Below are 25,955 nucleotides of genomic sequence, written 5' to 3'. Positions count from 1 at the left end.
CAATTGTACATACAGGTCAGTCATCGATTGTACATACGGGTCAGTCATCAATTGTACATACGGGTCAGTCATCAATTGTACATAAGGGTCAGTCATCAATTGTACATACGGGTCAGTCATCAATTGTACATACGGGTCAGTCGTCAATTGTACATACAGGTCAGTCATCGATTGTACATACGGGTCAGTCATCAATTGTACATACGGGTCAGTCATCAATTGTACATAAGGGTCAGTCATCAATTGTAAATAAGGGTCAGTCATCAATTGCACATAGGGGTCAGTAATCAATTGTACATACGGGTCAGTCATCAATTGTACATATGTACAGGTCAGTCATCAATTGTACATACGGGTCAGTCATCAATTGTACATACAGGTCAGTCATCAATTGTAAATACGGGTCAGTCATCAATTGTACATACAGGTCAGTCATCAATTGTACATACGGGTCAGTCGTCAATTGTACATACAGGTCAGTCATCGATTGTACATACGGGTCAGTCATCAATTGTACATACAGGTCAGTCATCAATTGTACATAAGGGTCAGTCATCAATTGTACATACGGGTCAGTCATCAATTGTACATACGGGTCAGTCATCAATTGTACATACGGGTCAGTCATCAATTGTACATACGGGTCAGTCATCAATTGTACATACGGGTCAGTCATCAATTGTACATACAGGTCAGTCATCAATTGTACATACGGGTCAGTCGTCAATTGTACATACAGGTCAGTCATCAATTGCACATACGGATCAGTCGTCAATTGTACATACAGGTCAGTCATCAATTGTACATACGGGTCAGTCGTCAATTGTACATACGGGTCAGTCGTCAATTGTACATACGGGTCAGTCATCAATTGTACATACGGGTCAGTTGTTCCGTAGTCACACAACGGGGCCCTTGCTAACTTATCAATGTTCTGGCTGTATTTTGAGTTTTATCCAGAAAACAAGATGGCTGACAGGTAAAATTTGGTATTACAATTTCTAGTTCACCAAAAGTTCTTCTTGATATCTCTTATATTTATGTAAGTAGGTTTCCCTTGGTCTTCAGTTGTGCCCGTTTGATTTTGAGTCTGATCTAGAAAGCAAAATTGCTGAGAGTTAAAGTTAATTTTGCTATTTCTTCAATCACACTTCAAACTGGAAATGATCAGAATACTACTATTTACACCATCTCTTTACCATGACACCACTAGGGAACATGTCCAAGGGTAATTATTGCATCCTCAGCCAGTCATATTATCAGTTTGCTATTTCTAATTCAAAGAAAATTCTTCTCTAATATCTCTTGTTAGATTTCATATGTAGGATTGCTGGTTATCAGATCATTTAAGTAGAGAAACGATCATACATAGAAGAAATAAAACAACAGTGGGTGCCTCCTGGATCACTTGTTTGTTGGCTCATCTGACATGAAGGGCCCAGTGAGCTAATACCGGGTGCAATATCTGTCTTCAGTTGTCTTTTGTCTGTCGTCCGTCTTCCATCTGTCAAGGCCTGATTTTGGGCCTGTAGCATGATAGTGTGAAGGGATACCAAGCTTGTTCAAATGAATGACCTTGACCTGCATTCAGGGCCAAAGGGGTCAAATAGACAAAATTGTTTAAATGACTTCTTCTCAGTAACCAAGATGCCCAGGATCCGGAAGTTAGGCCTGTATTATGCTGGGGTGCAGGACTACCAAGTTTATTCAAATGAATGTCCTTTTCTCTCATTCAAGGTCACAGGGGTTAAATGTGCTGAAAATTTAAATGACTGAATTTCTCTCAATAACCATGAGGCACCTAGACCTTGGGTTTCACTTTACCTCTTGAGAGCTAGCTAGCTGGGGTAAACCTTCCTGTAGATATATAAGGAAACCTCATTATTAGCTCATTTGGTTCAGAGAATTGATGAGCTTATATCATAGCATAGTGTCTGTCGTTAAAAATCAATTTGGTACAAATAGTTGGTCTTAGCCCCTTAGGGTAGAGGGGCAGGGCCTAATGGGAAATAGGGCAAATTCTTAAAAATATTTTTTTTTTGACGGAATTTGTTTTGCTTTTACCAAAATTGGAGGTGTTAATTTGGGTTTGTTTGTCCATCCATCTGTCACGTTTCTTTTCCCTGCAGAAGCTGCAATGCATGTTAAGGAATTGGTAGCAAAATTAAATACTTTAAGGATGCCAGACTTTATTTGATGGAGTTATAGCCCTTTGATTAACTAAAACAATTTGATGGAGTTAAAGCCCTTTGATTAACTAAAACATTTGATGGAGTTAAAGCCCATTGTTTTCTGTCGTTTCTGTTTAATAACTGCAACAAATATTAACAGATATTCTTCAAATTCGGTAACATGGTTAAATGCCTCTGGCTCTGTTTGTTTGCCAAACTTTACTTGACGGAGTTATGTCCCCTGTATTAACCAAAAATATTGTTTTCTGCCATTTTCTTGAAATTACTGGAACAGTTGTTAGCAGATACAAATTGAATCATTCACTGTCATAGCTTGACAAATTGACCTGTCAGTCTTTGAGACATTGTGACTCGTTTTCACACGTATATTTATTTGTGTAGAATGTAACATATGTAAACAGAGGCTGTGGCTCCCCTTGGGCTTGAGAGGGCTGGACCCAATCGGGTAAATGAAACAAAAAATTTTTAAAAAGTCTTCCTTATCTTAGAGGGTTAGTGGAATGGTTAAGGTGTCTGACACTTTATCACTAGCCCTCCACCTCTGGGTCACGAGTTCGAAACCTACGTGGGACAGTTGCCTGGTACTGACCGTAGGCCAGTCATTTTTCCCCGGGTACTCAGGATATCCTCCATCTCCAAAACCTGGCACGTCCTTAAATAATCCTGGTTGTTAATAGGACTTTAAACAAAATAAAGCAAACTTATCTTAGAATGACAGGATTTGGTGTAAGTTGGTTACAACCTTTGTTGGGGGAGAGGCAACTCAATAAGTAGGAAAATAGTAATATAACTTATATATCACAGTATTTATAACTTGTTAGAATTGTTCGGAAGTTTGATGGATCTGAATGACCTCCAGGGGCAGATAGGCGGGGCCAAAAATTGTCTCCTCTAGACTTTAGTACAGTAGTATCGAATAATGTAAATAGATGGACCCTGGGGAGGGATTAAACTTTACTCTAGTTTAAAGTGGGAAATCACATTTTTAAGCATTGACTATTTAAATTGTTGGAAATAACACGAAGTTGGTTAGAATCATTAATACGAGATGGCAGTTTGATGACCCCAGGGGCTGATGGACAGGGAAAAAAAGGATTACCCCAGGGGCTGATGGACAGGGCAAAAAAGGATTAACTAAACTGAAATATCATAACTCTTCTGCTCAACACCCAAATAACATACAGGTAGAATCAGATACTCATAATAGATGGAAGGGTCTTAAAGTGCTTTTAAAAAATTGTGAATTTCATGACCCTGGGGTCTCACGGTTGCCCCTGGGGAGGGGGTAAACTTTACTATAGTTTATATAAGGAAATCACATTTATAACTATCATTTGTTTGATTTCTTTAAGAATTCATTTTAACATGGTTAAACATGATCAGCATGGGATGACAGTTTGACTTGTTGGCCCTGGGCTGATGGGCTAGGCCAAAATCCTTTGGTCAATCCTACTGATTGTTTTTCAAAACTCAGGAGACTATTAAGGCCTCTTGTCTAAAAAGTGTGTTAAGTGGGACTCGGGATGGATTGGTGAGCTATTGGTCAGCCATCATTGTGACAGTCCTAATTTGTTTTAACACTTTGAATGATATTTGTGATAGTCATGTTTTAAAAACAAAATAACAGCTATCTGTCAATATATAACAATTCAGGTGACTGTTTAGACCCATGGATCATGTTTAATGTTGAAGTATTTACGAAGTTTATTATCAGGAGCAATCTTTTATTTACAGAGAGAGGCTGGAGACTGTTTATTGTTCCTCATCCAGAAATGTGTAGACAGAAATCCAACTCCCAACAATAAAGTAGTGAAGAACTTATGTGGGTTCCTGTGTGGCGATCCCTGTTACACACCAAAGGTCCTCGCGCCTGCTCCGCCCACCTCAGGTATAACCACTCTCAATTACGGGTGAGCAATACCGGTTATTGCAATATGAAAATGGAAAATGATATATCGGGGTATGATTTAATTATAGATAATCATAAAGATACATATCGTAATGATACATATCATAAGATACACATCATGATACATATTGTAATGATACATATCGTAATGATACATATCGTAATGATACACATCGTAATGATACATATCGTAATGATACATATCGTAATGATACACATCGTAATGATACATATCGTAATGATACATAGTAATGATATATATCGTAATGATTCATATCGTAATGATACACATCGTAATGATACATATTGTATTGATAGATATCGTAATGATACATATCGTAATGATACATATCCTTTGATACATATTGTAATGATACATATCGTAATGATACATATCGTAATGATATATATCGTAATGATACATAGTAATGATATATATCGTAATGATACATAGTAATGATATATATCGTAATGATACATATCGTAATGATACATATCATGATACACATCGTAATGATACACATCGTAATGATACATATCGTAATGATACACATCGTAATGATACATATCATAATGATACATATCGTAATGATACATATCATAATGATACATAGTAATGATATATATCGTAATGATATATAGTAATGATATATATCGTAATGATTCATATCGTAATGATATATATCGTAATGATACACATAGTAATGATACACATCGTAATGATACATATCGTAATTATATATATCGTAATGATACATATCGTAATGAAGTATATCGTAATGTAATGATACATATCGTAATGATACACATCGTAATGATACATATCGTAATGATACAAGTCGTAAGACACACATCGTAATGATACATATCGTAATTATACATATCGTGATGATACATATCGTAATAATATATATTGTAATGATTCATATCGTAGTGATACATATCGTAATGATACATATCGCAATGATACATATCGTAATGATATGTATCGTAATGATTCATATCGTAATGACACATCGTAATGATATATATCGTAATGATTCATATCGTAATGATACATATCGTACTGATACATATCGTATTGATACATATCGTAATGATGCATATCGTGATGACAGAAACCCACAAATATTATGCGTATCATAATTATTATCTTTTGACAATACACTGTTTATGGGGCTTCACAATGGCAGCACCTGATCGCTGCAGTGACATATAGCGGAGTTGATATACAGCAATTCGTATATATCGTAATGATACATATCGTAATGAAGTATATCGTAATGTAATGATACACATCATAATGATACACATCGTAATGATACATATCGTAATGATACAAGTCGTAAGACACACATCGTAATGATACATATCGTAATGATACATATCGTAATTATACATATCGTAATGATACATTTCGTAATGATATATATCGTAATGATACATATCATAATGATACACATTGTAATGATACACATCGTATTGATACACATCGTAATGATACATATCGTATTGATACATATCGTAATGATACATATTGTGATGACAGAAACCCACAAATATTATGCGTATCATAATTATTATCTTTTGACAATACACTGTTTATGGGGCTTCACAATGGCAGCACCTGATCGCTGCAGTGACATATAGCGGAGTTGATATACAGCAATTCTAGAATTATATCAATTCTGATCAAAGGCAACAGAGTTATCTTGTATCAACAGTTGTTTGCTGTTAGCTAGCTAACACAGTCACTATGTATCCCATCGGGCTGGACAGTCCGCCATGATGTTCACTGGGATAGTTCAAAGTTTCGTTATTTTGACGATGTCAACGCAGATAGTTCAAACTTCAGTTTGATTTTTCGATGTATAATTTTGAACAGTTCAAACAGGATTAACAGTATTTATTTAATTTTGTTCACACTAGCTTGAGGTTTACTGTATATGCAAATTGATGAATGTATGCAAATCATGCTATGTAAATTTCTTATGTGAGCAATCTGTTAATTTGCTTTATAGATGCATAGAGCCCAATGTGTCAATCAAAAAGCAGACACAGTATATGCTGTCATATATATCTGTACCTTGTTTTTTTTTACAGAAACTATGCCATCATATGAGGTTCCTTGCAGTAAACACTCGGGAATCCTTACACTGACCAAACAGCAAAGAGTGAGTTCTCAATAATGGCTTACCTTATAAATAATGATAACTACTGTTTTCTGTTTACCAGCTTTTCACTTTTAGGTATTTCAAGGAAAGGGGAGTGTCACAGATGAGAGCCAACTCGTCCTCGCTGGGAGACTCACAATATCCAAAGATTTCTCTGAAGATGACCTCTCATAAAAAACTTCTCCCTCCATATCAAGTGAAACCATTACTATAATGTACTATTGTCAGTCATGTCCTTATAAAACACAGACTGTGGCTTGTATACAAAGGAAGTGAGAAGACAATAGCCTGACATAATTATGAGAAGCATTGATTTTGTACAGACTGCCATCTTTGATTGACCATGGGTAATTGTAAAAGAAGAATCACAGATTTTTATGTCAGGCCAAACAAAATTAATATCTTGTTTCTCAGGCACATTTTTCTAAAAATGATGAAGGAGGGACTTTTGCTGTATTTTAGTTGTTTTGCCTTTTATTTTATTTTGTACATAATTTGGGATGTTAGTTTATAAATACTGACTATCTTCACACCACTGCCGCGCTCTCAGGTGAGTGCACTCTTTCATTTTCAGAAGAGGGTCGTCATCACAGGTGTTTACGATACTCAGAGCATGTAGTTGCGCGTCAAGCGTTAAATGTTATATAGGAGTGGGAACCGGTTTGACGGGTATCACGCTTTTATAGGCACTGGTCCCCAGTCTCGTATCTATGCAGACTTCAATTAAAATGTCTGCCACTTTCTTGGAAACGGTGACCTGAAAATACATATTTATCACAGGGAACATCTCCAAACCATTTAAAAAATTATATGGTGTTTTAGGTCACCTGAGACGAAGTCTAAGTGACCTATTCTAATCGCCATTTGTCTGTCGTTGTCCATCGTGCTTCCGTAAACAATTTACATCGACTAAAACCACAGAACCTAATTCAATGAAATTTGGCAGGAAGCTTCTATGTCTAAAGGTCAGCCAAAATTGTGAATCATCCCCATCCCCCAGTGGCCTGAGGTGCGGAGCCAAAAAGGGTCAAATTGACTGAAACTTCAAAAATCTTTACTCTCAGATATAGTAGAATCCAACTTTCTTCATAGGTGGAAGGGTCTTAAGGTGCTTTTACAAAATTGTGAACTTCATTACCATGGGGTCTCATGTTTGCCCCTGGGGAGGGGTAAAATTTACTATAGGTTATTAGCTCACCTGCCCAAAGGGCAAGTGAGCTTATGCTGTGGTGCAGCATCCATCTGTCCATCCTTTAAACAACTTTGTCTCAAAATCCATGAGGCCTAGCTAAATTGCTACTAGTCATTAAGTTATGAATGGATTTGAACCCAATTTGTTCAGAAACATCCTTGGAGAAAGCAATAAAGATTTTGCATTAATGATGACTTTCACCCCCAAAGGACCAAAGGGGTGGGGCCCCATAGGGGAAATAATGGTAATTCCTTTAAATCGCTACTAATCATAAAGTTATTGATGCATGTTGTAAACTTAAAGCAGTTGGGATCCCCACATTATAACCATATGTAGCATTGTTTGATGTTGACAAACAAAACAAATTGAACATGAACATTATTTTGACATTTGGTCAAATCCAACCAGGTGTGCGATACAGGCCCCGTGGGCCTCTTTTTTTAAGCCAAGTAATATACAAAGTTATGGCCCTTGGTTTACCAGGTGTCACATATATAGAAATGTTCAGAATAGAATGAGAAATATTCATATTTGTTTTGAGAATGAAAATTGTGCTGTTTGTACTGCTCCAGGTCCCAGATACAGGAAGGAAGTGGTTAAGACGTACTCCCAGTATCAAAGTAGATATCGACATCCCTGCTGACATCACTCAGGAAAATGCTGAGGTAATGATATTTAGTTGTTTGTGAAACTAGGTATTACATATGTCCATGTTGTAAGGATGTACTGATTTAGAATTTCTACTTTTTTCCAGATCCAACGCCAGTTGAATATCCAGAGGCGGGGCGCTGACATTTCACTTAATGTTGTCACTTGCCAGTTAGGAGACAAATTACCTCATTTTGTTCCCCAGTTCTGGAAAACTCTCTCTCAACCACTCAGTCAGGTACCCTCAGGTAAGTTAGTTTATATACTCTCACCTTTGACCTTTGAACTGCATTAAAAAAAGTCTGTCCGGGCTCTACTATGGATTCGTAGCATTAATTCTTACATTTAAAATCTGTCGGGAGGCTGCAATTTCAGAATGGTTAAAACAGATGACAAAATTTCGACTGTTTAGAGGAACAAGGACGTATCTCCAACATTGCCTGCTTAGAAGTAAAGGGCCGTATCTCAAATTTATCAATTTTTAGATTTTAATAAATTACAGCAGTAATATCTGGATATCTAACAGTGGTCAGTGTGATTCAGTCAACCATGGATATCTAACAGTGTAATTCAGTCAACCATGGATATCTAACAGTGGTCAGTGTAATTCAGTCAACCATGGATATCTAACAGTGGTCAGTGTAATTCAGTCAACCATGGATATCTAACAGTGGTCATAGTGTAATTCAATCAACCATGTATATCTAACGGTGTAATTCAGTCAACCATGGATATCTAACAGTGGTCAGTGTAATTTAATCAACCATGGGTATCCAACAGTGGTCGAGCACCACTCCTACATTTCTGGATTTTGTTGGAAGTTGGTTGAAAGGTAGACAGTATATAGGGGGTTGGATGAAGTTTTGTATTGACCATTGTTAGGAGCTTTATGGCCCCTGACAGTTTATGCATGGCTGTGCTAAGACCTTGTTAATCTGGACATGGATTGACAGGGTTAGCACGGGTCTTGAGAAAGTCTGGAATTACACCTTGGACCTTGAAAAGCATTGAATTTCATTCTAGGCCTGGAAAAGCCTTGAGGATTGGTTTAATGACTTTAAAAATCTTTGAATATTAAGGTTTCATTAGGATAAGTGAAACCCTGGCCACTGATCATTTGGATTCAACTTTTTCAATGTCGTCTCCCCTATAGACGTTAGTAATTACCATGTCAAGTTGTATTTTTATCAAGTGGATAGTAATAAGTTGCCTTTTTGTTCTCTTGTTCCCTCTCAAGATGACTTAGATGACAGGTAAAATGGGCCTTGAATATTTAATTAAGACAGTGAAAAAGCCTTGTAAAGGCCTTGAATTTGGTTTGACATAATCTGTATGAACCCTGATTGAGTTATGCAGTTTGATATTGGCCACAGGGTATTTTTAGCCCACCATCATCAGATGGTGGGCTATTCAAATCGCCTTTCGTCCGTGGTCCGTGGTCCGTCCGTCCATCCATCCGTTAACAATTCTTGTTACTGCTATTTCTTAGAAAGTACTGAAGGGATCTGTCTCAAATTTTATATGTAGGTGACCCTTGGTGCCTAGTTATGCATATTGCAATTTGGGACCGATCGGAAAACAACATGGCCGACAGGCAGCCATCTTGGATTTTGACAATTGAAGTTTGTTATCGCTATTTCTGAGAAAGTACTGAAGGGATCGTTCTCAAATTTCATATGTATGTTCCCCTTGGTACCTAGATAAGCATATAGCATTTTGGGACCGATCAGAAAACAACATGGCCGACAGGCAGCCATCTTGGATTTTGACAATTGAAGTTTGTTACCGCTATTTCTGAGAAAGTACTGAAGGGATCTTTCTCAAATTTGATATGTAGGTTCTCCTTGGTGCTTAGTTACGCATATTGCATTTTGGGACTGATCAGAAAACAACATGGCCGACAGGCAGCCATCTTGGATTTTGACAATTGAAGTTTGTTACCGCTATTTCTGAGAAAGTACTGAAGGGATCTTTCTCAAATTTGATATGTAGGTTCTCCTTGGTGCTTAGTTACGCATATTGCGTTTTGAGACCAATCAGAAAAGAACATGGCTGACAGGCAGCCATCTTGGATTTTGACAATTGAAGTTTGTTATCGCTATTTCTGAAAAAGTACTGAAGGGATCGTTCTCAAATTTCATATGTAGGTTCCCCTTGGTACCTAGATATGCATATTGCATTTTGGGACCGATCAGAAAACAACATGGCCGACAGGCAGCCATCTTGGATTTTGACAATTGAGGTTTGTTACCGCTATTTCTGAGAAAGTACTGAAGGGATCTTTCTCAAATTTGATATGTAGGTTCTCCTTGGTGCTTAGTTACGCATATTGCATTTTGGGACTGATCAGAAAACAACATGGCCGACAGGCAGCCATCTTGGATTTTGACAATTGAAGTTTGTTACCGCTATTTCTGAGAAAGTACTGAAGGGATCTTTCTCAAATTTGATATGTAGGTTCTCCTTGGTGCTTAGTTACGCATATTGCGTTTTGAGACCAATCAGAAAAGAACATGGCTGACAGGCAGCCATCTTGGATTTTGACAATTGAAGTTTGTTATCGCTATTTCTCAAAGTACTGAAGGGATCTTTCTCAAATTTCATTTGTAGGTTGGCCTTGGTCCCAAGTTAAGCATATTCCATTTTTGGACTAGTTGGAAAACAACATGGCCGACAGGCAGCCATCTTGGATTTTGACAATTGAAGTTTGTTATCACTATTTCTTAGAAAGTACTGAAAGGGATCTTTCTAAAATTTCATATGTAGGTTCCCCTTGGTCCCTGCTATTGCATTTTGGGACCAATCCGAAAACAACATGGCCAAGAGACGGCCATTATCACTAAATCTTAAATTTTAAATATAGGTTCCCCTTGTTTGAATAGTACTAGAGGGCTGTTTCTCAATTGACACAGATTAGTAAGACTTAGAGGAAGAGAAAAATAGAGAGAAGATCAATCTGACATTGAACCTATAAAGATCATTCAATGGTGGGCGCCAAGATCCCTCTGGGATCTCTTGTTCATATATTATTTTACAGGTGAAGATGGTGAGTGGACATTGGATGGAGCTGAAGAAATTGTTCACAGTTTACAGGTGCTAGAGTGTGTTTGTGCCTCCTTGGATTCGACTCTTGTCTCACAGGTAAGAAGCTCTAAATGTGAAGATATTTCATGGCCTCGACACACAGTTTCACATTTCTTGGCCTCTGATTGGTCAAATTTACATATTGTTTGATTTCAATGACAATTGGTTAATAGCAGTATTAGGACACTGCGAATTCATCTGCATTGGTTACGTTGTCATAGTAACCACACAGAGGCTTGTGATAGATCAAAATTTAAATATTGTCCAATTTTGATGGGGGCAAGGTATGAGTTGGCCCGTGGTCAAGTTCTTTTTGTATCGTGATTGAATAAGAAATTTCCAACATCAATGAACACAGTAATAATTAATGGTGAATAAACTATGAGGTTGAACACGAGAATGGTACCTGCTTGTTGCCTCCATTGCATGATTGTAACACATTACTAAATTTGATATGACCTATAGCCATCGTGTTCCCTCCACCGTGCGTAAGGCTTTTCAAAACGCTACTCCTTAACCCTTGGGTGGATTACTTCCAAATTTCTTTTGAAGCATCATTTGGGGAAGCCAATCATATTTTATATAAATGAGGCTGGTCTGACCCCTGGGGCCTGAGGAGCAGGGCCCCAAAAGGGGAACTTTGGTGAATTCTTGCTTAAAAACCCTACTCCATCCTAACCCTTGGGTGGATTGCAACCAAATTTTGTTTGAAACATCTGTTAGCTCTAATCAGATGTTGACAAACTTCAAACTTGCAATGTTACCCCCGAAAGCCGAAAGGCTATTCGGAAAAGTATCTCCCCCTCATCCGAGCTTTAGTGACGGATGAGGAGGATTCTTTGAGAATCAGCCTGAAGGCTGAGGGGGTAACTTTCTGACCCTCCTCTACATCTGAGCCCACCCAGGTTTTGTCAACTACTGATGTTGGCTTATTAATACTTTAAAAGATGGTGGGCGCGCTCACGTGCGTGGGTTATATATATATATTATATCGGGCCTAATTTGCATATAAATTTAGCTCTATGAATCCTCTTCATCTGTCGCTAAAGCTCGGATGAGGGGGGGATTCTCTTGCATAAAAAGTACCCCCCCTACCAAAAATCTTTAATTTTGACTTTATCAATCTGAAATTGTTAAGATATGATAAGAGGACACAGGGGGTTTCTGACCCCATCCCACCAAATCCCCACCCCAGGGCAAAAATTGAAAAAAAAAAAATTATCGCTCTAACTTCCCAGTATGACTTGGGAAATTGGAAACCTTCATATGCAAAAATTAGAAAAGACATCTCGCAACTTCCCCACCCCCCGGATACTTTTTATTCTCCTGCACAAAAAGTACCCCCCCCCCCCAGTATGGCTTCCCTGGGGCTGGACGGTTTGATTACTTTATTTTGTTTAACGTCCTTATTATTCCAGCCATATTACCTTTCACAGATCATACAAAAATTGCCAAACCTGCTGACGTGTCTGAGGTGCCCCTACACAGCTGTGAGACACATGGCCGCACGGTGTATCGGTACCCTTTCCAGAGTCTTAACTGCTGACCTGATGACATTTTGTTTTGAAAATGTCATTCCATTGCTTGGAGCCTCAGACAAAGAGCCACACAGGCAGGGAGCCATAGAAGCCTTGGCACGTATCCTTTGTACAGAGCATGATGTGTGGTAGGAGGGGGTGACATTCTGATGGGGTATGATGTGTGGTAGGAGAGGGTGACATTCTGATGGGGTATGATGTGTGGTAGGAGGGTGTGACATTCTGATGGGGTATGATGTATGGTAGGAGGGGGTGACATTCTGATGGAGTATGATGTGTGGTAGGAGGGGGTGACATTCTGATGGGGTATGATGTGTGGTAGGAGGGGGTGACATTCTGATGGAGTATGATGTGTGGTAGGAGGGGGTGACATTCTGATGGGGTATGATGTGTGGTAGGAGGGGGTGACATTCTGATGGAGTATGATGTATGGTAGGAGGGGGTGACATTCTGATGGAGTATGATGTGTGGTAGGAGGGGGTGACATTCTGATGGGGTATGATGTGTGGTAGGAGGGGGTGACATTCTGATGGGGTATGATGTGTGGTAGGAGGGGGTGACATTCTGATGGGGTATGATGTGTGGTAGGAGGGGGTGACATTCTGATGGAGTATGATGTGTGGTAGGAGGGGGTGACATTCTGATGGAGTATGATGTATGGTAGGAGGGGGTGACATTCTGATGGAGTATGATGTATGGTAGGAGGGGGTGACATTCTGATGGAGTATGATGTATGGTAGGAGGGGGTGAAATTCTGATGGAGTATGATGTGTGGTAGGAGGGGTGACAGGTTTTAGTGGATATGGTCGGATGTTACAGGATGTCGTTATAGACAGTGGTCTGTAGTCAGGTTCTAGTGGATATGGTCGGATGTTACAGGATGTCGTTATAGACAGGTTTTAGTGGATATGGTCGCATGTTACAGGATGTTGTTATAGACATGTACTAGAAAAAAATGGATATGGTCAGATGTTACAGAGTTGGGTTGCCAAGTGCTGGCCAGTTCTTACTCTTACGTGAGGGACTATATACATGATGGATCAGGCATCACTGTCGGTGGAATAGGCCCATGTGTGATTCATTTTCTTGCATACTTTAAACAGCCAGATTGTATGTTGTTGCGTTACCTTTTCATCGTATCGTCATTAATGTCCCACGAAATGTGTGTGACACATGACTATCAATATCTGACATGGGTATATAACACAGAGTGTGCCAGCTGTCTTTCCCCATGTCTGATCTACAACTCATGGTTCTCTAATAAAATGATAAAGAGTGTCCAGTTGTATCCTTGATCAGTGTCCAGATGTTGTAGATCAAATGGGTGTGGATCTGCTTCCCTACATCGTACTACTGGTTGTCCCGATCCTCGGCAGAATGAGTGACCAGAATGATGCTGTCCGTCTCCTCGCCACCAACAGCTTTGCTTCCTTGATTCGTCTCTTACCACTAGAGGTAACTATTCATATTGTATATTAACATTTTGGATCACCTCGCTGTAGATTTTACATGTAAATTGATGAGTATTGCCACCTCGCTGTAGATTTTACATGTAAATTGATGAGTATTGCCACCTCGCTGTAGATTTTACATGTAAATTGATGAGTATTGCCACCTCGCTGTAGATTTTACATGTAAGTTGATGAGTATTGCCACCTCGCTGTAGATTTTACATGTAAATTGATGAGTATTGCCACCTCGCTGTAGATTTTACATGTAAATTGATGAGTATTGCCACCTCGCTGTAGATTTTACATGTAAGTTGATGAGTATTGCCACCTCGCTGTAGATTTTACATGTAAGTTGATGAGTATTGCCACCTCGCTGTAGATTTTACATGTAAGTTGATGAGTATTGCCACCTCGCTGTAGATTTTACATGTAAGTTGATGAGTATTGCCACCTCGCTGTAGATTTTACATGTAAGTTGATGAGTATTGCCACCTCGCTGTAGATTTTACATGTAAATTGATGAGTATTGCCACCTCGCTGTAGATTTTACATGTAAATTGATGAGTATTGCCACCTCGCTGTAGATTTTAAATGTAAGTTGATGAGTATTGCCACCTCGCTGTAGATTTTACATGTAAATTGATGAGTATTGCCACCTCGCTGTAGATTTTACATGTAAATTGATGAGTATTGCCACCTCGCTGTAGATTTTACATGTAAATTGATGAGTATTGCCACGTCGCTGTAGATTTTACATGTAAATTGAGGAGTATTGCCACCTCGCTGTAGATTTTACATGTTAAAATTGATGAGTATTGCCACCTCGCTGTAGATTTTACATGTAAATTGATGAGTATTGCCACCTCGCTGTAGATTTTACATGTAAGTTGATGAGTGTTGCCACCTCGCTGTAGATTTTACATGTAAATTGATGAGTATTGCCACCTCGCTGTAGATTTTACATGTAAATTGATGAGTATTGCCACCTCGCTGTAGATTTTACGTGTAAATTGATGAGTATTGCCACCTCGCTGTAGATTTTACATGTAAATTGATGAGTATTGCCACCTCGCTGTAGATTTTACATGTAAGTTGATGAGTATTGCCACCTCGCTGTAGATTTTACATGTAAGTTGATGAGTATTGCCACCTCGCTGTAGATTTTACATGTAAGTTGATGAGTATTGCCACCTCGCTGTAGATTTTACATGTAAGTTGATGAGTATTGCCACCTCGCTGTAGATTTTACATGTAAGTTGATGAGTATTGCCACCTCGCTGTAGATTTTACATGTAAATTGATGAGTATTGCCACCTCGCTGTAGATTTTACATGTAAATTGATGAGTATTGCCACCTCGCTGTAGATTTTACATGTAAATTGATGAGTATTGCCACCTCGCTGTAGATTTTACATGTAAGTTGATGAGTATTGCCACCTCGCTGTAGATTTTACATGTAAGTTGATGAGTATTGCCACCTCGCTGTAGATTTTACATGTAAATTGATGAGTATTGCCACGTCGCTGTAGATTTTACATGTAAATTGAGGAGTATTGCCACCTCGCTGTAGATTTTACATGTTAAAAATTGATGAGTATCGCCACCTCGCTGTAGATTTTACATGTAAATTGATGAGTATTGCCACCTCGCTGTAGATTTCACATGTAAGTTGATGAGTGTTGCCACCTCGCTGTAGATTTTACATGTAAGTTGATGAGTATTGCCACCTCGCTGTAGATTTTACATGTAAATTGATGAGTAGAAAATTCAGTGGAATTTCATAGCTATGGCAGATGTTGTGGCTTAGCAGACATTTTCCCCTGAAAAAGCTTTTGTCCATTTGGTCCATGTATTCAGCAGACATATTTTCCACAGACATATTTTCCACAGACATAGCACACATTTTCAACTGGCATAGCTGCCAGGATATTTTCCTTGGACATAGCGAACATTTTCCATCTACACTTTCCACAAACATAGTGAACAACATTTTTCACACACGGAAGTACAAACTGCGAGTAACAATTTTTAGCTCGTCTCTTCAAAAGAATAGTAAGAGCTTATGTTGTCACTCCGGCGTCGGTGTCGGCGTCAGGGTTGGTTTTTCAAATGTTAAATTTTTGGTGCAAGTGTTGAAAGGCATAGTAATTTATGGTAATATGGTCCCTGTGGGGGTCAAACTATCCCCTGCCGGAGTTAAACTAAAAGATTTTTTGGAAAAAAAACAGATTTTGGAAAATTTTTGGAATTAGAAATTTTTTGCGTTAAGTTTTTGGTGCAAGTGTTGAAAGGTATTAATACATCACTTTATAATTGTACTAGGGTGCTGATAATTGGCAATAGAGTCCTTCTGGAGTTAAACTATCCCCTGCCAGAGTTAAACTTCAAGATTTTTTTGGGAAAAAGCCAGAAGTTTCAAATTTTTGGACTTAGAATATTTCTGCGTTAAGTTTTTGGTGCAGGTGTTAAGAGGTATTGATACATCACCTTATAATTGTACAAGGGTGCTGATATTTGGCAATAGAGTCCCTATGGAGTAAGACAATCCCTTCCTTGAGTAAAACTTTTTTTGAAAATTGGATTTTTTCTTTTTAAATCTGTGTTTTTTTGTTTTTATTTTTTAAATCTTTGGACTTTGTGTTAAGTTTATGTTGTGAGTGTTGAAAGGCATAGTAATACATTTTATTAGGTTCCCTGTGGGGGTTAAACTATCCCTTGCCAGAATTAAACTGAAAGATCTTTTTGGGGAAAAAACACATTTTAAAAATTTTTGTGCAAATGTTGACAGCTATTAACACATCACTTTATGATTGTACTAGCTAGGGTGCTGATATTTGGTAAAAGAGTCCCTATGGAGTTACACTATTCCTTCTTGGGGTGAAACTGAAAATAAAACAATGTGAAAATGCTCACATTAGACAATTTAAACCGGTCCACATTTTTCAAGGGAGGCAACTCTCATTAGGATAATATTTTATAAAAAAAATTGAAGAAATATGTCCAAAAGCAATTACATTTGTATTTGATATATTTATTTAATCTAGAACAACATAGCTTGTCTCCCGAATGTTTGTCAATAAATAATTTATATATATGTATATAAATTGGTATGGTTTTGAAAATTGCTTGAATTCACAAAACATAATCTGGTGAAGTAAACAATATAAATATTATTAATGCAATTTGCGAAACATTCCAATTGGTATATTTTTATTATATATATATATTTATGTATTTCTGAAGGCCAGTATCCCAGACCCACCGGAAATGAATCCTAGACTAGCAGCCCGAAAAGAAGAACAGCGCAAATTTTTAGAACAACTTATGGACGGATCCAAAATAGAATGCTACAAAGTGTGTGTACCTGTAGACGCTGACCTCCGTAAATATCAACAGGTAAGGAGAACATGTTCCTCCTGAAATGGTGGTATATTGGTCCACATCCAGTGTCAACCAAGGAAAATAGTATAATACTTATCCATGTCCCTGCATGCATGTGTATACGAAGACAAAATATTACTGACCCCAGTATTATCCTTGGCTGTATGTCGAATAAGTGCTTGATAACATCGGTCCAGAAAATCCAATAAATTATGACTAACAAATTAATTTTACATGATGATAATTATTCGTTTATTTGATAAACAATATGATGCCTGTTACAGATCAAAAACAAAAACATGTATAAAATGATCTACAAACATACCCATTATCATAATTATGCTATTACAAGTGTTTAATAAATTAAATAAATCAATTGTCTGTGGCATCTTCGAACAACAACTCTCGGTGAAAAAAAAAGAACTGCTTTATTTACATCAGGCGGTCACCGATGATTAAATACACACTATACCATCAACGATTCATCTACCTGCTCGCTCAAGCGGAAATAATCTCTGACTCGGTACTCGGCTGATGTTTTTACTGGTGTAGAAATGAAACGGTCACCGCTGCCTATTAAATCTTTAAACAACTGAAATAATAGCGTAATTACTGCCGAGGGGTTCAGAGTATGTCTGTATACACTGTCACTGCTGTCTATTAAATCTAGTAACATGCAAGCTCAGTGACAGTAACATTTTATACGCACATGGGCAGCCCAACTTCCTGTGCTAATACACATGGAAATGGTGTGGTAATCGGTAAAATGAAAGTAGGCCTGTGTCACTGGTAAGGTCCTTGGGCCTCTTTTGTGAAATTTGAATAAATTCAATTACTATAGAGAATTAATATTATTGCAAAAACTATAAAATGATTTTTGTAAGAATTTTTTTTCTTTCTTTGAGAACATTAGCCTAAAGGTGCTGATATTTATAATTGAAATCTAGACATAGATTCTTTAGAGTGAGTTATAGTTATTTTCAATCATTGAAGGATGGTGTAAACTGGCTGGCCTTTCTAAATAAATACTCCCTACATGGCATTCTATGTGACGACATGGGCCTGGGCAAAACGCTACAGTCGATCTGTATCCTAGCCAGCGACCACTACCTCCGCGATCAGAAATACCAGGTCAGTATGTATCCTAGCCAGTGTCCACTACTGGTCAGTATGTACCCTAGCCAGTGTCCACTACTGGTCAGTATGTACCCTAGCCAGCGTCCACTACCTCCGTGATCAGAAATACCAGGTCAGTATGTACCCTAGCCAGTGTCCACTACCGGTCAGTATATACCCTAGCCAGCGTCCACTACTGGTCAGTATGTACCCTAGCCAGTGTCCACTACAGGTCAGTATGTACCCTAGCCAGTGTCCACTACCGGTCAGTGTGTACCCTAGCCAGTGTCCACTACCGGTCAGTATGTACCCTAGCCAGTGTCCACCACCGGTCAGTATGTACCCTAGCCAGTGTCCACTACAGGTCAGTATGTACCCTAGCCAGTGTCCACTACTGGTCAGTATGTACCCTAGCCAGTGTCCACTACTGGTCAGTATGTACCCTAGCCAGCATCTATGTACACTCATACCCCAGGTGTATGGTCTATTTATATATCCACTATTTCAGATTGATCAAGTTGAAATTAAACATTAATGATAGGGGAGATAATGTTTGAAAGGAAGATACTTCTTTTGAAAGGAGGATACAGAATAAGAAGTTTATATCGGGACTATTTTTCATATAGGGGGTACATAACACCAGCTTATGTTTGGCCAGGGGCTTAAAAGCACATGAATAACATATAGTTATATTTGAATTTAAAGCACATAGCAAGCAAATCCACATTGTCAAGGGTACACTGAAAACCATGATAATTTCTTTCTATGTCCAAGGAACTAAATATTCTTATAGAAACAAGGGTGAAACAAAATCTCATTATAATTGATCAACTGTTATGTTACAGAAAAACAAGATCCCAGATTGTGCCCCACTACCATCAATAGTGATATGTCCACCAACTCTGATTGGTCACTGGGTTTACGAAGTTCAGAAGTTCTTGGACCAGCAGTATTTATATCCTCTGATGTATGCTGGGCCGCCTAGTGAACGAGTCAGGTCAGTAGGACAGCCATGTTGTAATGTCCTGACCTGATGTATGTTGTAAAGGAGACAGGTCTGTAGGACCATGTTGTAATGTCCTGACCTAAGGAGACAGGTCTGTAGGACCATGTTGTAATATCCTGACCTAAGGAGACAGGTCGGTAGGACCATGTTGTAATGTTGTAATGTCCTGACCTGATGTATGTTGTAAAGGAGACAGGTCTGTAGGACCATGTTGTAATGTCCTGACCTAAGGAGACAGGTCTGTAGGACCATGTTGTAATGTCCTGACCTAAGGAGACAGGTCGGTAGGACCATGTTGTAATGTCCTGACCTGATGTATGTTGTCAAGGAGACAGGTCGGTAGGACCATGTTGTAATGTCCTAACCTGATGTATGTTGTCAAGGAGACAGGTCACTAGGACCATGTTGTTATGTCCTGACCTAAGGAGACAGGTCGGTAGGACCATGTTGTAATATCCTGACCTGATGTATGTTGTCAAGGAGACAGGTCACTAGGACCATGTTGTAATGTCCTAACCTGATGTATGTTGTCAAGGAGACAGGTCACTAGGACCGTGTTGTAATGTCCTGACCTGATGTATGTTGTAAAGAAGACAGGTCTGTAGGACCATGTTGTAATGTCCTAACCTGATGTATGTTGTCAAGGAGACAGGTCACTAGGACCATGTTGTAATGTCCTAACCTGATGTATGTTGTCAAGGAGACAGGTCACTAGGACCATGTTGTAATGTCCTGACCTAAGGAGACAGGTCTGTAGGACCATGTTGTAATGTCCTGACCTGATGTATGTTGTAAAGGAGACAGGTCTGTAGGACCATGTTGTAATGTCCTAACCTGATGTATGTTGTCAAGGAGACAGGTCTGTAGGACCATGTTGTAATGTCCTAACCTGATGTATGTTGTAAAGGAGACAAGGTCTGTAGGACCATGTTGTAATGTCCTGACCTGATGTATGTTGTAAAGGAGACAGGTCTGTAGGACCATGTTGTAATGTCCTGACCTGATGTATGTTGTAAAGGAGACAGGTCTGTAGGACCATGTTGTAATGTCCTGACCTAAGGAGACAGGTCGGTAGGACCATGTTGTAATGTTCTAACCTGATGTATGTTGTCAAGGAGACAGGTCGCTAGGACCATGTTGTAATGTCCTAACCTGATGTATGTTGTCAAGGAGACAGGTCGGTAGGACCGTGTTGTAATGTCCTAACCTGATGTATGTTGTCAAGGAGACAGGTCGCTAGGACCATGTTGTAATGTCCTGACCTAAGGAGACAGGTCTGTAGGACCATGTTGTAATGTCCTGACCTAAGGACACAGGTCTGTAGGACCATGTTGTAATGTCCTGACCTGATGTATGTTGTAATGTCCTAACCTGATGTATGTTGTAATGTCCTGACCTAAGGAGACAGGTCTGTAGGACCATGTTGTAATGTCCTGACCTAAGGAGACAGGTCTGTAGGACCATGTTGTAATGTCCTGACCTAAGGACACAGGTCTGTAGGACCATGTTGTAATGTCCTGACCTGATGTATGTTGTAATGTCCTAACCTGATGTATGTTGTAATGTCCTGACCTAAGGAGACAGGTCTGTAGGACCATGTTGTAATGTCCTGACCTAAGGAGACAGGTCTGTAGGACCATGTTGTAATGTCCTAACCTGATGTATGTTGTAATGTCCTAACCTGATGTATGTTGTAATTGAGGTTTTCTTTATGACAGACTTCAGAAGAGAGTGAAGAAACACAACCTGATCGTAGCCTCGTATGATGTAGTTCGCAATGACATTGAGTTTTTCAGGTAGGTGGTATTTGAATCGTTGCGTTTTTCAGGTAGGTGGTATTTGAATCGTTGCGTTTTTCAGGTAGGTGGTATTTGAATCGCATTCTCTATCGACTGGGATCACTATATATAAGATCCATCATAGAAAAAAGACCTCTATTTCAATATCACTGTAATGTACCATGGCTTCCTGGAGTAAGGTTTTATTATATGTCGATATGTAGTCTGTTCAATGTTCACTATGCAAAATGAATATATAATTTGTTTCACCTAACACATGGTTCGCACAGCTTTGAAAAGTACTTGAATTTAGATGGTGTGCTTGAAAAATTCCTTGAAAACGATTTTGGGCCTTGAAACTCCTTGAATTCAGCTAAAGGTTTTGAAAAGTACTTGAATTTAACAACATTCACCATTTTGAATGTTTAATACATCTGATTTAATAATAAAAAAATAATTTTCACACACATAATGATTCGCGTTGATCCCAATGGTTGAGAATGTCATCTGTCGAAAAGATTCTAAATTCCATCTAGTTTAGTATCCCTTTTATCGACTGCATTATCCTGATTTCAGGTGTTTCTGTTACAATTCTGGTGCAGTAAGGGAGGATATTCTAACTGCGCAAAACAAGTTACAGGAATATGTTTGTATCTGTAATATATCATTTTAAGGCACAGTGGTTTAGTGGTATGATGCAGGATTTGGTTTTGTATTGGTTAACATTCTGTCAACAGCTATGATCATTTACGGATGGCTGGACACAGGGATATGTGACCAAAGGGTCGCTGGTTTGAGTCCCTTCACAGGATAGTGACCAAAGGGTCGCTGGTTTGAGTCCCTTCACAGGATAGTGACCAAAGGGTCACTGGTTTGAGTCCCTTCACGGGATAGTGACCAAAGGGTCACTGGTTTGAGTCCCTTAAATGGATAGTGACCAAAGGGTCACTGGTTTGAGTCCCTTCACAGGATAGTAACCAAAGGGTCACTGGTTTGAGTCCCTTCACGGGATAGTGACCAAAGGGTCACTGGTTTGAGTCCCTTCACGGGATAGTGACCAAAGGGTCGCTGGTTTGAGTCCCTTTACGGGATAGTGACCAAAGGGTCACTGGTTTGAGTCCCTTAAATGGATAGTGACCAAAGGGTCACTGGTTTGAGTCCCTTCACAGGATAGTGACCAAAGGGTCACTGGTTTGAGTCCCTTCACGGGATAGTGACCAAAGGGTCACTGGTTTGAGTCCCTTCACGGGAAAGTGACCAAAGGGTCGCTGGTTTGAGTCCCTTCACAGGATAGTGACCAAAGGGTCACCTGTTTGAGTCCCTTCACGGGAAAGTGACCAAAGGGTCGCTGGTTTGAGTCCCTTCACAGGATAGTGACCAAAGGGTCACTGGTTTGAGTCCCTTCACGGGAAAGTGACCAACGGGTCACTGGTTTGAGTCCCTTCACGGGATAGTGACCTAAGGGTCACTGGTTTGAGTCCCTTCACGGGATAGTGACCTAAGGGTCACTGGTTTGAGTCCCTTCACAGGATAGTGACCAAAGGGTCACTGGTTTGAGTCCCTTCACGGGAAAGTGACCAAAAGGTCACTGGTTTAAGTCCCTTCACGGGATAGTGACCAAATGGTCACTGGTTTGAGTTCCTTCACGGGATAGTGACCAAAGGGTCACTGGTTTGAGTCCCTTCACGGGATAGTGACCAAAGGGTCACTGGTTTGAGTCCCTTCACGGGATAGTGACCAAAGGGTCGCTGGTTTGAGTCCCTTAAATGGATAGTGACCAAAGGGTCGCTAGTTTGAGTCCTAGCATTGGCAATGTGCTCAGCTCAGCTGTGATGTAGTGTACAGTACAAGTGGTTGGACTGCCCCTCCAGGGGCTTCAGGGGCTTAATTGGGGAAATATAGCATGCTTTTGTGAAGGGAACCCATTTTGTATAGAAGTTGAGACTGAATGGATCCCCAGGGGTCTGAAGGGTGAGGATCATTTGGGGAAGTATTTTCAATGTCTCTGTTATTATATTGCAGAAGTCCATTCAAATTTGGTGATGACCATTCTTGGTTTAAGGGAAATTGTTTTGTATAAACGATGGGTCTTGGGGGCCCTCTGAGTGGTGGGACCCACTATGTGAAATTTAGACAAAAGACCAAGGTCACTGGGTCAAAGGGGGTCCAATGTGAAGTGTTTTGCCATCATCACTGAAATATCAAGATGAGCGATACAGGCCCATTGGGTCTCTTGTTGTTTGCTAACTAGCTAATAGTGCCAAATGGTGTACAGATGATAGCTGGTAGCTAAAGACCAGATCACTAACCGAGGGTGATAATTGGGGAACCACTTTGAGACAGCCATTATGAGTCATCTGTTGACTGATCACCTATGTATAACCATTGGGTTCCATCTGTAGACTGATGACCTATGTACAACCATTGGGTTCCATCTGTAGACTGATCACCTATGTATAACCATTGGGTTCCATCTGTAGACTGATCACCTATGTATAACCATTGGGTTCCATCTGTAGACTGATCACCTATGTATAACCATCGGGTTCCATCTGTAGACTGATCACCTATGTATAACCATTGGGTTCCATCTGTAGACTGATCACCTATGTATAACCATTGGGTTCCATCTGTAGACTGATCACCTATGTATAACCATTGGGTTCCATCTGTAGACTGATCGCGTATGTATAACCATTGGGTTCCATCTGTAGACTGATCGCGTATGTATAACCGTTGGGTTCCATCTGTAGACTGATCGCCTATGTATAACCGTTGGGTTCCATCTGTAGACTGATCGCCTATGTATAACCGTTGGGTTCCATCTGTAGACTGATCGCCTATGTATAACCGTTGGGTTCCATCTGTAGACTGATCACCTATGTATAACCGTTGGGTTCCATCTGTAGACTGATCACCTATGTATAACCATTGGGTTCCATCTGTAGACTGATCACCTATGTATAACCATTGGGTTCCATCTGTAGACTGATGACCTATGTATAACCATTGGGTTCCATCTGTAGACTGATCACCTATGTATAACCATTGGGTTCCATCTGTAGACTGATCGCCTATGTATAACCATTGGGTTCCATCTGTAGACTGATCGCCTATGTATAACCATTGGGTTCCATCTGTAGACTGATCGCCTATGTATAACCATTGGGTTCCATCTGTAGACTGATGACCTATGTATAACCATTGAGTTCCATCTGTAGACTGATCACCTATGTATAACCATTGGGTTTCATCTGTAGACTGATCACCTATGTATAACCATTGGGTTTCATCTGTAGACTGATCACCTATGTATAACCATTGGGTTCCATCTGTAAACTGATCACCTATGTATAACCATTGGGTTCCATCTGCCCACTGGGAATAAATTTTTACTTTTCCTGCTCCTCCTTAATGCCAAAGTAGATTTCAACCAAATTCAGAATTTGGGAGGATCGAGCTTGGCTGATATAATTTTTCTTTTGAAATGCTACTCCTACTTAATGGGTCAACGGATCACAACCAAATTTAGTCTGAAACATTATTGAGAGTGCAGTCATAATTGTTATAAATGAGGCTTGTCTGACTCTGGTGGCCTGTTAGGCTGCACCCCAAAATGGGAACTTAGCTGAAATTTCTATTTAAAGTGCTACTCCTCATTTAGGCCTAAATGGATTACAACCAAATTTCATCTGAAACATCGTTGAGGAAGGGCAATTCTGATTTATATAAATGAGGCTGGTTTGACCCCTAGGAACACCCCTAATGAGAAACTCAGATGAAATTTTCTTTAAAAATTCTACTACTACTTTAATGCCTTAATAGATTTGGTCTGAAACATCAGGGGAGCTTGCACAGTCAATAATTTGTATAAAGGAGGTGTGTGTCCCTGGTGTCTGTCAGATCACTGTTTATAAACCCATCATTATAAGTATAAAGGAGGTGTGTGTCCCTGGTGTCTGTCAGATCACTGTATAAACCCATTATTATTAGTATAAAGGAGGTGTGTGTCCCTGGTGTCTGTCAGATCACTGTTTAAACCCATTATTATTAGTATAAAGGAGGTGTGTGTCCCTGGTGTCTGTCAGATCACTGTTTATAAACCCATTATTATTAGTATAAAGGAGGTGTGTGTCCCTGGTGTCTGTCAGATCACTGTTTATAAACCCATTATTATTAGTATAAAGGAGGTGTGTGTCCCTGGTGTCTGTCAGATCACTGTTTAAACCCATATGCCCTTGTTTAATATTGATATTGATATATAAGGTCCTCAACATGTAATTGTTATTATTAGTATATTTTGTATATCATGGATAAAACTTGATTGTTTAATTGCTGAAAATCAAAGAGGTTTTTTCTTTTCTTTCAGTACCATCAGTTGGAACTATTGTATCCTAGATGAAGGCCATATCATTAAAAACGGTAAAACAAAGGTGAGAAATAGACAATAATTCTGTACATTGTACTCTATCACAGGTAGGAACAA

The 25,955-nt window shown here is 39.3% G+C and overlaps 1 protein-coding gene across 1 annotated transcript in view; it reads left to right on the top strand.

The window, feature by feature from the left end:
• Nucleotides 1-25,955, top strand: part of LOC117339270 (TATA-binding protein-associated factor 172-like) — a 104,445-nt gene that overhangs the window by 54,959 nt on the left and 23,531 nt on the right. The window contains exons 20-31 of the mRNA XM_033900773.1: nucleotides 3,927-4,080; nucleotides 6,205-6,275; nucleotides 8,040-8,132; nucleotides 8,222-8,363; nucleotides 11,153-11,256; nucleotides 12,636-12,837; nucleotides 14,044-14,192; nucleotides 17,432-17,584; nucleotides 18,563-18,700; nucleotides 19,531-19,682; nucleotides 21,410-21,487; nucleotides 25,839-25,902. Of these exons, the coding sequence (XP_033756664.1) occupies nucleotides 3,927-4,080; nucleotides 6,205-6,275; nucleotides 8,040-8,132; nucleotides 8,222-8,363; nucleotides 11,153-11,256; nucleotides 12,636-12,837; nucleotides 14,044-14,192; nucleotides 17,432-17,584; nucleotides 18,563-18,700; nucleotides 19,531-19,682; nucleotides 21,410-21,487; nucleotides 25,839-25,902 (1,500 nt within the window). The remainder of the gene's footprint in view (nucleotides 1-3,926; nucleotides 4,081-6,204; nucleotides 6,276-8,039; nucleotides 8,133-8,221; nucleotides 8,364-11,152; nucleotides 11,257-12,635; nucleotides 12,838-14,043; nucleotides 14,193-17,431; nucleotides 17,585-18,562; nucleotides 18,701-19,530; nucleotides 19,683-21,409; nucleotides 21,488-25,838; nucleotides 25,903-25,955) is intronic.

The sequence above is a fragment of the Pecten maximus genome, chromosome 1 (genome assembly GCF_902652985.1).
Source record: "Pecten maximus chromosome 1, xPecMax1.1, whole genome shotgun sequence".
NCBI classification, from domain to species: Eukaryota; Metazoa; Mollusca; class Bivalvia; order Pectinida; family Pectinidae; genus Pecten; species Pecten maximus.
The sequence above is the reverse complement of the archived record's forward strand: the minus strand, read 5'-3'. Positions and strand labels throughout refer to the sequence as shown.